The sequence below is a fragment of the Crotalus tigris genome, unplaced genomic scaffold (genome assembly GCF_016545835.1).
Source record: "Crotalus tigris isolate CLP2741 ecotype Arizona unplaced genomic scaffold, ASM1654583v1 scf7180000024471.848039, whole genome shotgun sequence".
Classification (NCBI taxonomy): Eukaryota; Metazoa; Chordata; class Lepidosauria; order Squamata; family Viperidae; genus Crotalus; species Crotalus tigris.
The window spans coordinates 504,616-517,703 of NW_024100642.1; the positions used below are offsets into that span (position 1 = coordinate 504,616).

Sequence of the window (13,088 nt, forward strand, 5' to 3'; positions counted from 1 at the left end):
TTAAGATTTAAAAGAAAAAATTTTAAACACAAATAAACCATATACAAATTTGGTTACAATAATTAAACAAATTATAAAATACTTTAACACCAATATTTGAAAAGCAGAAAGAGAGAAAAAAAAGAAACAAGAAAAAGAAGAAAAAAGAAAAAGAAAATTAAAAAAAAGAAAAGAATATCTAAAAAATATCTTAAACTTTAAATATAAATTATTCAAAAGCTAAATAATATTTTTTTATATCATACGTGTATTGTATAAAATTTATCCACCTTTTCCATACCAAAAGGTACTTCTCTTGTGACTGATCTTTCAAGAAAGCCGAAATCTTTGCCATCTCCGCTAAGTAAGAAACTTTAAGAAACCATTCTTGCAAAGTAGGCAAAGATTCCTTCTTCCAACATTGCCCTACTGTGCCATATTTTTTTAATGCTTTGGCAACCTTATCTATTTCAGAAAATCAAATATCATTCCACCTTAAGAATTACCCCTGCCTTTTGTCCCCCCTCAGCCATGCAATAATCAGGCTACTATTGGATATTTAAATATGGTTTATGATTTTTGTCTTGGAGGTAGGAACGGTGCGTCTGCCTCCATTGCTTAGTTACTAGAGGTGTTCAAATAGAGCAGGCACACAAAGGGGTGGAAAGGGAAACAAAAGACAAACTCTTGAGATCTTGAATTGCTTGAAATCCAGAGCTCAGGTCTGATTCCCGTGGATCAGTCCATCGTCATGGACTGGTTGGAAAAAAAAAATCTCCTCAGTAAGTAATCTGTAAATTTTGATTAGGTGACCTTGGTATCCACTCACCTGAATCTCCTTGCTGCTTGCTTTTCCTTCTTTCCACTCAAGGTGTTTTATTTTAAAATCTGAAGTTTTTAAATATGAAATCCATCGATCAGGAGCTTCGTCTGTTTCCAGCAGCTTTGTGAGAGGTGAGAAAATTAGGGCTAGGCTCAAAAGCTGACAGGTGAATTGTTTGATCCCAGCCAACAGGACAGGATGATTAAAAGGAGGGAGCAGTTAAAAGTTTCATGTTGTAAAATTCATCCGCTGAGAAATTGGCCGTTAACTCTTTCTTGTCAAAATTTGTCCTCTGAGTTTGGGCATGATGGTATATATACAGGTAGTCCTCGACTTACAAGCATTTGTTTAGTGACGGTTCAAAGTTGCAGTGACACTGAAAAAAGTGAATTATGACCATTTATCACACTTATGACTGTTTCAGCATCCCCAGGGTCACCAGATCAAAATGTTGGTTGCTTGGCAACTGTCTTATATTTATGAATGTTGCAGTGTCCTGGGATCAAGTGATCCCCTTTTGTGACCTCCTGACAAGCAAAGCCAATGGGGAAGCCAGATTCATTTAACAACCGTGTTGCTAACAACCGCAAGGATTCACTTAGCAACTGTGGCAAAAAAAAAAAAAAAGATTGTAAAATGGGGCAAAACTCACTCTCAACAACACTTTCGCTTAGCAACAGAAGAAAGTTTGCGCTCAATTGTGGTTGCAACTTGAGGACTAACTGTAGCTATATTTATTTCATGCCTGGCACTTTGATACAATACAAAGGCTGAACAATGAAAATTAATTCTCTTCGGATAGTCCTCAACTTACAACCATTCGTTTAACAATTCTTTGAAATTACGATGACGCTGAAAAAAGGGACTAAGGATCCGGTTTTTGCACTTCACAACTGTTGCAGCGGGCTTGTGGTCGTTTGAACACTTGGCAATTGCCGTGTGTTTACAACGGTGTCCCAAGGTCACGTCATTGCCATTTGCGACCTTCTGACGAGGAAAGCCGGTGGGGAAAGCTGGATTCTCTTAACTATGGCAAAAAGTTGTAAAATCGGGCTCAGCTCATTTAATATGTCTGCTTCGCTTAGCGATGGAAGTTCCAGTCTCAACGGTAGTCCTAAGCTGAGAAGTCAAAAGACAGGGAGACTTAAAGATGTCAAGGGGAGGGGAGTGTTTTTTTCTCTCTGCTTTTGCTGAACCCCAGTTCCCTCATTCTGTGGGGCTAAGGCTGCATTCCCCATTTTTTTATTCCTGCTGAAATATCTCCAGTCCAGGTCAAACTTTAAAGTTTGCATTCACAGTTCCCACTTCTTAGCTGCCTGAAGGAGAGGCAGGAGGGAGTCTAACAAGCCGATAAAGAAACAAATGTTCTGGACTTCCAGAAATGCACATTCAGAATTGGAAGGGACCTCAAAGGTCATTTAGTCCAACCCTTTACTCAGGGCAAGAACTGCTGAAGTAGCTGGGCGATTGTCAAGATGATGTTTTAAGTCGAGGCACCCATAGGACCGAGCTGAATTTGCGATCTTAAGTGGTGGTTGAGAGAATCAATGTGTTTTCATGGACCGCAAATTTTGCATCACATGGTACTGAATGCTGCAACCACTTGTAAAAGTGAACCAGTGCCCAAAATCGGGCCGTGCGAATGCTGCTGTTGAAACTCTGGAACTAGGTCATAAGGATCTTTTTTTGGGCGAGGGGCATCATAACTTTGAATAGTTTCTCAGCAAACAGTTGTTAAGTGAGAACTATCTGTACAATTAATCAGCAGAACGACTTGTCACCAGAAATTTTGGATGTGCAAAAACCCTGGAAGTTTTAAAGAAGAGATTAGACAGCCGTTTGTCTAAGATGATATAGGACAGGGTAGACAACCTTGGCTCTTTTATGACTTGTGGACTTCAACTCTCAGAATTCCTGAGCCAGCCATGCTGAGGGGAAAAGGAGAGGTTTCCAAGCTGAGCCATGCTGGCTCGGGAATTCTGGGAGTTGAAGTCCACGAGTCATGAAGGGGCCAAGGTTGCCTACCCCTGGTATAGGAGGTTGGACTAGAAGACCTCCAAGGTCCCTTCCAACTCTGTACACCCATTTTGTTCACTACAGGCGAAAAAGCTCCCTCCTTGGGAAAGATGAAGGCAGCTGCTGTGGGGCTCTCAGGCCAGGATTCCCGGGATCAGCTGAAGCTGCCGTGCGTTGTTTGGACCAATCTTGTCTTCCAGGTTCCCCAGAGTAAGATCCCATCCAAAGGTACGGCGTGTGCAGTTTCCACCTTAACTGAGCTGTCCAAATGCAGAGCCTGCCTTGCTGTTCCGAAAAGCTAGATATGAACCCCCCCACACTGAAAATACAGGGAGTCTTCAACTGAACATTTAGTGACCATTCAAAGTTACAGCAGCGTTGAAAAAAGTTATTTATGACCATTTTTCACACTTACGACCGTTGCAGCATCCCCAGGGTCATGTGATCAACATTCAGATGCTTGGATTGGTTCATAGTTACGACCATTGCAGCATTCCAGGGTCACGTGATCCCCTTTTGTGACTTTTTGACAAGCAATGGGGAAGCCAGATTCACTTAACAACCGTGTTACTAACTTAACAACTGCAGGGGTTCACTTAACAACTGTGGCAAGAAAGGTCATAAAATGGGGGGGGGAACTTACTAAACAGCAGTCTCGCTTAACTATAGAAATTTGGGGTTCAGTTGTGGTCGTAAATCAAGGACTACTTGTATTCTGGATATTTCTCAGATTATGGATTATCATGTTCATAATCTCCATTCTGCATACCGAGCTTTTTGGATTACCAATTTGGATTATTTGAAATTTCTGCTTTTTTTTAACCTGGGAGCTGGAAAATGGAAGGTTTAGTCTCAGTCCCTCTCTCTTTGTCCACATATAGGTAGTCCTCGTTAACTGACTCTTTAGCAACTGTTTGCAGTTACAATGATGGTGAAAGAAAAAGTAACTTTACGACCAATTCTCAATTTTACAACCTGAGCAGGGCTGTAAATCAAAGGGATGCTGAAATAAGCACAATTGTGATGACCACTTTGCTTAATGACTTACAGGTTATAGTTGTGGTCACTAAATGAGGACTGCCTGTATCTGTTTCTATCTAGCTCTACTAGCAGTGTAGAACAGGGATCCAAAAATAATAATAAAGGAGAATATTGGTAGCTTGGGGTTGAAATGTGGAGTCCTTGATGCTCTCTGAACTTGCTTGTTTTCTTGCAGACGTTTCATTACCCAACTAGATAACATCATCAGTGTTCGACAACTGGATCCAAAAATAGTTAGGAGACTGCCACCTGTGAAGATATGCACTTTTAAAAAAAATAATGATTAGCTTATGCCAGGGGTCTCTGACTCCTGGTCTGTGGACCGGTATCAGGCCATAGCATGCCAGCAACCAGTCCGCACAAACAAGCAAAGCCCCATCCGTGGGATGCAGGGAGCACACAAAACCACGCACCCTCTGGTCCGTGGAAAAATTTTTCTCCACAGAAAGGTTGGGGTCCTCTGGTTTATGCAATAGAGATTTTGATCACATGATCATAGAATGACATTCATGACATTCTCCAGGAGGATGGACAACTACGATTTTTCAGGGGGGCTGCTTTTCTGAGGTGACTGAGGTCGCTGGGGCAGGCCTAAAAGTGGCAGAGATTGATTAGATTACGCAATGGAGATTACTGGTAGTCCTTGACTTACAACAGTTCATTTAGTGACCGTTCAAAGTTACAACAGCACCAAAAAAAGTGACTTATACTTTTTCATACTTACGATTGTTGTAGCATCCCCAGGGTCATGTGATCAAAATTTAGAAGCATGGCCACCGACTCATACTTATGACGGTTGCATGTGATCCCGGAGTCATGTGATCTCCTTTTGCGACCTTCTGACAAGCAAAGTCAATGAGGAAGCCGGATTCACTTAGCAACGGCGATGATTCTCTGAACTGTGGCACGAAAAGTCATAAAATGGGGCAAAACTCACTTAACAAATGTCTCATTTAGCAACAGAAATTTTGGGCTCAGTTGTGGTGGTAAGTCGAAGATTATCTGTATAGTAGTCATTCTTTAGCTATCAGCCATAAATGATGAGAGTTGAAGAGCTAAAAATCTGGAGGGTTCCAGCTTACGAAAGGATCATGTGAATAGATGATGATGATGATGATGATGATGATAATAATAATAATAAAGTTGGAAGGGACCTTGGAGGTCCTCTAGTCCAACCCCCTGCTCAGGCAGGAAACCCTATACCAGGGGTAGGCAACCCAAAACACTCAAAGAGCCACTTGGACTCGTTTCCCACCAAAAACAAAACACTGGGAGCCGCAAAACCCTTTTGATATCTAAAATGAAGATAACACTGCATATATCCTTTTTTACCTTTATTATAGGTGTGTGTATGTGTATGTGTGTGTGTGTATATAAACACACACACACACACACACAGACAGACAGACACACAGACACATATACACATTAAAAATAAAAGTAAAAATATGACTCTTGGGAATATCCATACTATTAAAATAATGATCACCAAGAGAATGCTTTAAGAGAATAAAATTACATACACACAAAGGTAAAAAAAGGATATATGCAGTGTTATCTTCATTTTAGATGTCAAAAGGGTCTCTCTCTCCCTCCCTCTCTATCTGCCCTTGGTCTGCCACTCCTCTTCCCCCACTCTCTCTCTCTCTCCCTCTCTCTCTCTTTCTCTCTCTCTCTTTCTCCCCCTCCCCTCCTATCTGCTGCTCACCTGGCAAGCTTCAAGCTGTTGTCCAACAACCTCCGGGGTAGGCAACCTCGTCTCTTTTATGACTCATGGACTTCAACTCCCAGAATTCCTGAGTCAGCCTAGCTGGGCTAGCTAGCTCTCTCCTGCCCTTCCTGCTTCCTGCTTCCTTCAGAGACGCAGCAAAGGGAGGAGCTCTGCCCAGAAAGCTTTTCAGCTCCTCGGAGAACACTGTGAGTGCACTCTCTTTTACACATAAACACACACACACACACACACACACACACACACACACACACACACACACACACAAAACACACACAGAGACACACACACACACACAGAGAGAGAGAGAAACAGGGAAGCGCAATTGCCTCTCTCTGTCTCTGTCTCTCTCTGCAAAGGCAGAGGAGGCTGGGAGCCACAGGGGAAGGCTCAAAGAGCCGCATGCGGCTCCGGAGCCGCAGGTTGCCAACCTGTGCCCTATACCATTTCAGACAAATGGCTGTCCAGTCTCTTCTTAAAAACTTTAAAAAACTTTTAAACAATCCTCTCTCTCTCTCTCTCTCTCTCTCTCTCTCTCTCTCTCTCTCTCTCTTTCTCTCTCCTTTTAATTTCAGTGACAACTAGAAAAACCAGGAATCAAGAGAGAAGTTTGATAGCGGCATCCAAACAAGGTTTCAGGAATGAAGATGGCATCACGAGAAAAAAGAACGGAGAAAGCAAATTGCCACCCCTCTGGACAGGTTGCAGCCAAGAAGATCCACCACTTTTGTCTTCCCCAAAGACCTGGGTCCCCTCAGAAAAGCAGCCCACCCGAAAAATCTTAGTCGACCTTCGACCCCTCCTGGAGAACGTCATGGATCCTGTGGACTCTTGGGAAAAGAAACCGTTGGAGAAGCAGCCTCTGCAGGAGAGGTGTCCTTCCACCTCTGGTGATCCCAGAGGTGAAGGTCTCTTGGAAGGAGGAGGTGAAGATCGGGCTACCGAAACGCCTGCTGATTTTTCCGAGGATCGTGGGATTCCCAGAGTTCATCTCTTCTTGCCTCCTATTGGAGCTTCCAAGCTTCGCAGAAAGAAGATCAAGATCTCCAAAAGAACCATTTGGGTACTTCCGGAAGAATCAACCCAGCTTCGGAAAATCCCCTTGCCTGCCATCCAGACTTTCCAACCACAGCTCCACAAGCCGCTTCTCTTCTCCAAGGGTAACCTCCAGAAGGATGCTCCTCTGCAGGAAAAGAGACCAGCAGAACCAGGAGGAGGACCAGAAGAAGCTTCTTGGGGACTGGTGGGCACCTTTGCACTTTTGGGGGGCAAGCCAGCTGTCCCCACAAACCCGGATGGCTGGGTTGGAGGTGGGGATTCCTTGTCTGTCTTGGAGGGCGTGGGCAAGGCAACGCATTCAGAAGAAAGCCCACAGGAATGGTGGGAAATCCATTACCAGTTGTCCTCGACTTATGACTACAATTGAGCCCAAAATTCCCCTTGCTAAGCGAGACAGTTAAATGACCTTAGAGCGATTTTATGACCTTTTCTTACTAACCGGTGTTCAGTGAATCACTGCAGTTGTTATACCATTAGTAGCACAGCTGTTCAGTGCATCTGGCTTCCCCATTGACTTTGCTTGTAAGAAGGTCGCAAAGGGGGAAATCACATGACCCGGGGACAATGAAACCGTCATAAATATGAGTCAGTAGCAAGCATCTGGATTTTGATCACGTGATCATTGATCACCTGCTGCAAGGGTCGTAAGCGTGAAAAACGGTCATAAGCCAGCCGTCACATGCCCATATTAAGCAGCAAAATGGCTGAATTGGACAGCACAGTTTCAGGCTGTTTTCACTTCCATTTTTCTATCTTGAGTTTTAGGCAGGAGATAAAACTTATTTATTTATTTTATTTTTATCCACCTTTATTACTTTATAGTAAATAATTCAAGGCCATGCACGTACTTAATACTCCTTCTTCCCTTCCTCCCCCTCCCGCCCGAAAAACAACCTTGTGAGGTGAATTGGGCTGAGAGAGTGTGATTGGTCCAAAGTCACCCACTTGGCTTTCTTGCCTAAGGCAGGACTAGAACTCAGAGTATCCTGGTGATTGGTTCAAAGTCACCCATTTGGCTTTCATGCCTAAGGTGGGACTAGAACTCACCATCTCCTGGTGAATGGTCTAAAGTCACCCTTTTGGCTTTCATGCCTAAGGCGGGACTAGAACTCACCGTCTCCTGGTGATTGGTCCAAAGTTAGCCATTTGGCTTTCATGCCTAAGGCAGGACTAGAACTCACCGTCTCCTGGTGATTGGTCCAAAGTCAGCCATTTGGCTTTCATGCCTAAGGCGGGACTAGAACTCACCGTCTCCTGGTGATTGATCCAAAGTCAGCCATTTGGCTTTCATGCCTAAGGCGGGACTAAAACTCAGAGTCTTCTGGTGATTGGTCCAAGGTCACCCATTTGGCTTTCATGCTTAAGGAAGGACTGGAACTCACAGTCTCCTGGTTTCTAGGTGAACACCTACATCAAATGACAAGCAGTAAGATTTTTTTGTGGCTTGTGTGTGACCTTGGTGAGTAGCCAAATTAATTTATATTTAAGCTGCTCTTTTGTCTTTTCCTTGTGCAATTCATTTTAATTGGGTAACCAAATGACAGAGTATGCATCTACTGGGGTATGTATCACCATTGAGTCCTTCATTCAAAATGTTTCATTCATCTTATTCTGTATCAGTAAAGCATATTTCTACCTCTGGATATAGCTTGCTAGGGAAGCCACAGTTTTATTTAAAACAATTTAAGGCAAAGTATCAACCAAATTTGGCTCACCTCCTGGTAATTTCATGGACACATTTGTGCAGCTTTCTTAGTAGCAATTTGGAAATGATTTTCCCGAACCTTCTGGGGTGTTTGAAGAAAGTTTGTGGAGTTTTCCCACCCAAGAACCAACTAAGCCAGGTCTTGCTTTGCTTCCCCACTCACAGATTACTGGCTGAGCCCACCTGTTGATTGCCTGAAATTATGGGTAGTCCTTGGCTTACATTACTCTTTCAGTGAATGTTCCAAAGTTATAATGGTCCTCTCACTTATGACTGTTGCAGTGTCCCCACAATCACATGATCAGCATTTGGGTAGTTGGCAACTGGCAGCATCCTAGGGTCTTATAAACACCATTGGTAACTTTTCCAGCTGGCTTTCAGCAAGCATAGTCAATGGGGGAAGCCAGCTTCATTTAACATAATGACCATCGTAAAAAAGGCCATAAAATCGAGGACAACTCACTTCATGACCGCATTGTTTAGCGACAAAAGTTCCACTGACAATTGTGATCATACATTGAAGGTAAGTTGAGGGCCTCCTACAAAGACGAGGGTCAAGCTATTCTCCAAAGCTCCTGAAGGGAGGACAAGAAGCAATGGATGGAAACTAATCAAGGAGAGAAGCAACCTAGAACTAAGGAGACATTTCCTGACAATTAGAATTTCCACAATTAATCAGTGGAACGATTTGCTTCCAGAAGTTGTGGATGGTTCAACACTTGAGGTTTTTAAGAAGAGACTGGACAACCATTTGTCTGAAATGGTAGAGGGTCTCCTGAGCAGGGGGTTGGACTAGAACAGGGATAGGCAACCTTGGCTCTTTTATGACTTGTGGACTTCAATACCCAGAATTCCTGAACCAGCCATGCTGACTCAGGAATTCTGGGAGTTGAAGTCCACAAGTCATAAAAGAGCCAAGGTTGCCTACCACTGGACTAGAAGACCTCCAAGGTCCCTTCCAACTCTATTATTCTGATGTTCTACTACCTGTATTAGTAAGTGAAAAAAGATTAAAAAGACAAATCCACTTGATTTGCTAGACCAGTGGTTCTCAACCTTTTTAATGCTGCGACCCCCAACCGATCGTAAGTCGAGGACTACTCAACCGGTCGTTAAGTCGAGGACTACTCAACTGGTGCAGCACCGTTTGCAGAATGGGACTTTTGGTGGGCTCAGCAGGGCAGAGACAGCCTGGACAATTCCTATTGGCTTTTGAAAGCCAATAGAATTAGACTCTATTCAAGAGAGTCTATTCTATTGGCTTTCAAAAGCCAATAGAATAAAAGGGAGTAGCACAGCTAAGGAAAAGGGGGAAAAAATGGCGGACTGCGTTGTTTGGCGACCCCCGTGAAATGGTCGTTCGACCCCAAATGGGGTCCCGACCCACAGGTTGAGAACCAATGTGCTAGACAAATCCTGCAATCAACTTTCTGCTTTCCATTTCCCCAGCCCACTGCTTCCTCGCCAGATTTCCAACTTCCCACACAACTGCTTTTGCAAAAGCTGCAGGAAACTACAACGAGTAGCAACCACCTGCTGATTGCAAAAGTCCTGCGTTCCTTGCGGGAAGAACTGCTGAGGGGCAACGCATACAAATCAGATCACAGGTAAGAATTTGGCCCCCCCTCCTCCTCTTCCTCCTCCAATACCTTTCTGGCACTTTTCTGCAGGCTGAACAGTAATCCCGTCTGTTTGTCTGAAACGGTTATTCCAGCGGTCTCCTCCAGCCCCATCTTCCATTACTTATCCGGGACATGTTGTTCCATCATCCACTGGCTGGCTCTCCTTGGCACACAATGCCCACAGGGTACGTTCCCAAAAGAGGTATCTATGGAGATTCTCAACCATCATCCAGGTCACGGTGGTTCCAAAGATGCTTTTTGTTGGCTTTTTTCTTTGAAAACGTTTCTCTTCTCATCCAAGCTTCTCCAATTCTGATATAGCTCCTCACTATTCAGTCAGAACTGAAGAAGCTTCCTGGATGAGAAGCGAAACGTTTAAAAAAAAAACACAAGAAAATCCAGTTGCTTCTGGAAAAGCACCTTTGGGGTTCCAAAAGGGAAGAGGCCCCCCAAAATGGGCAAAGATTGAACTGTCCTGTCCTGTCTGTCTCTACGTTTTAAATCGCATCCCGTGGACACCCCTTCATCCAGGAGGACTCTGATGGGTCCCTGAAAAAACAGGAGGCGGTGTGAAATGCAACCAGTTTGTTCTGCTCCGATTTGCAAGGCGAACTCTCTTTGGGACAGAATTGGCAAAGCAATAATATTATGAGTAATCCTCAACTTACGACTGGTTACTGAGCAACTGTTCAAATTACAACAGGCCTCCCCAGGGCGACTGACGATCCAGATTCAGAGTTTCAGCACCTGTCCCCCACACACGATCATGTGACTAGGTTTTGGATGCTCGGCAACTGGTCCTCATTTATGCCTCTTTGCAGCATCTCAGGGTCACGTGACTATGCTTTACGGAGGTTTTTTTTTTTTTTGCCAGATGGATGTTTATTTCTAGTCTCCAACAAAAAAAAAAACCACCCACTGGACAATAGATTCATTTAACATCCACCACATTCGCTTAACAGCCATGGTGTTTCACTTAATGACTGCTGCAAAAAAAATGGTAGGAAAATTGGGTGCAGTCACATGGTGACCTAGTAAACAACTGAAATGACTTATGGCCATTTCTGGGCTCAATTACAATTGTAAGTCGAGGACTACATCTACATTGAAAAGAATAGGGACAATTGTGTGAATTACCTCCCACAAATTCTCTCTCCCTCGCCCCCCCTACCCCCCACTGCTTTTCAGGGAGAACCAGAACGACTTCCTGGAGCTTCCTCGGATTCAGCCCTGGACATATGGGAAAGCAGACGTGGGGCAGAAGGCTTTTGAGGTCACTGATATGGAGACTGCCAAGAACAGGTTAATTAGACTGATTGGGAACTACAGCAGCGTTCTTCAAGGCACAGGTGTGTTACAGGTGCCCCCAGGTCCTTAAGCTGCTACCTTTCCATTAGAAGAATCCTGTTGGATTAAATGAAAGAGCAGTCCTCTCCGGAGCCCGGATTCTTAGACAAACACCACCACCAGTTCCTGTTATGACAATTTTGCTTTGGATGCATTAATCTCGAAGAATCAGACTTAACCGTCAAGAGTGAAAACTTGGCAGCTACCAGCTACGTGCTTTATTGTTTTCATCTTGTCATTAGAGTAAGGGGGGAGGAGATCAGACTTCAAATGGGTTAGTTAGAGAAACAAAACCTCCCCAGTTCTGCAGATGTTTTGTTGAGACAAAGATGTATGGAAACTTTTCAAGGACGTTCTAATCACTGTGGAGAAAATACCAGAAGGTTCTCAAAACAACAAGGTGTTCACATGAACTATGTAGACATCTGGGAGTTTTGGCTGGAAATGTTATATGTTTTGGTTAGATGTCTTGGGATTTTAGAGTTAGTTTTCCTTCGCCTATACCAGGGGTAGGGAACCTTGGCTCTTTTATGACTCGTGAACTTCAACTCCCAGAATTCATGAGTCAACATGGCTGGTTCAGGAATTCTGGGCATTGAAGTCCACAGGTCATAAAAGGGCCAAGTTTGAAGACCCCTGTCTTGAAGAGTCAGGGCACAACAACCCAGGTGCTAGCCATTTTGCAGGCAATCGGTCCTCTCACACATTTGAAGTGGGATTTTAACTCATTAATTAATTAAATTATCTTGGGTAATATATTCACTTTTACAGTACTATTGCGGTATAAGTCCTCGCCAGGACATTTTTCAGCTCTTCCATCTTTCAAGGTCTTGTTTTATTTCTTCCCATGTTTTTTTACAATTATTTTGGAAACTGTCTTAATCACATCACATCCAATAAAGCCCTAAACATTTCATTGGGGTTAGAATTCCTGAGTCAACATGCTGGTTCAGGAATTCTGGGCATTGAAGTGGCAAGTCATAAAAGAGCCAATGTTCCTTACCCCTGGCCTATACCATGCCATATATTCAATAAACCAGTAAGTTTTTCAGAGATGAAAGTGATTTCTGGACTTTATTTGGATACTCGAGCTGAAGGTTGACATCTAAATTTCATAGAATGCTGTGGGGAGGGTATGTGTGTGTGTGTATGTTCCCAATTATAGGTAGTCCTCGACTTATGACCACAACTGAGCCCCAAATTTATGTTGCTAAGTGAGATAGTTGCTAAGTGAGTTTTGCCCCATTTTATGACCTTTCTTGCCACAGTTGTTAAGTCAATAACTTCAGTCATTAAGTTAGTGCCAGGTGTTAAGTGAACCCGGTTTCCGCACTGACTTTGCATGTCAGAAGGTCGCAAAAAGATGATCAGGTGACCCTGGGACACTGTCACCATCATAAAGATGAGCCACTTGCCAAGCATCTGAATTTGTGACCACGGGGATGTTGCCACGGTCGTGTGAAAAATGGTCATAAGTCCCTTTTGGGGGGGGGGCATTGTAGTAACTTTGAATGGTTACTCAACAAATGGTTGTAAGTGAGGAACTACCTGTACATAAAACAGTGGTTCTCAACCTGTGGGTCGGGACCCCATTTGGGGTCAAACAACCATTTCACGGGGGTCGCCAAACAATGCAGTCTGCCATTTTTTCCCCCTTTTCCTTAGCTGTGCTACTCCCTTTTATTCTATTGGCTTTTGAAAGCCAATAGAATAGACTCTCTTGAATAGAGTCTAATTCTATTGGCTTTCAAAAGCCAATAGGAATTG

At 43.6% G+C, this 13,088-nt stretch overlaps 1 protein-coding gene across 1 annotated transcript; it reads left to right on the top strand.

Moving 5' to 3' along the window:
- Positions 1 to 317: 317 nt before the first annotated feature.
- Positions 318 to 12,748, top strand: LOC120303462. The gene is made up of 5 exons (XM_039333015.1): positions 318 to 761; positions 2,903 to 3,046; positions 6,164 to 6,831; positions 9,802 to 9,959; positions 11,163 to 12,748. The coding sequence occupies exons 1-5, from the start codon at positions 731 to 733 to the stop codon at positions 11,350 to 11,352; spliced, it is 1,191 nt and encodes a 396-aa protein (XP_039188949.1). The 5' UTR covers positions 318 to 730; the 3' UTR covers positions 11,353 to 12,748.
- Positions 12,749 to 13,088: the final 340 nt, after the last annotated feature.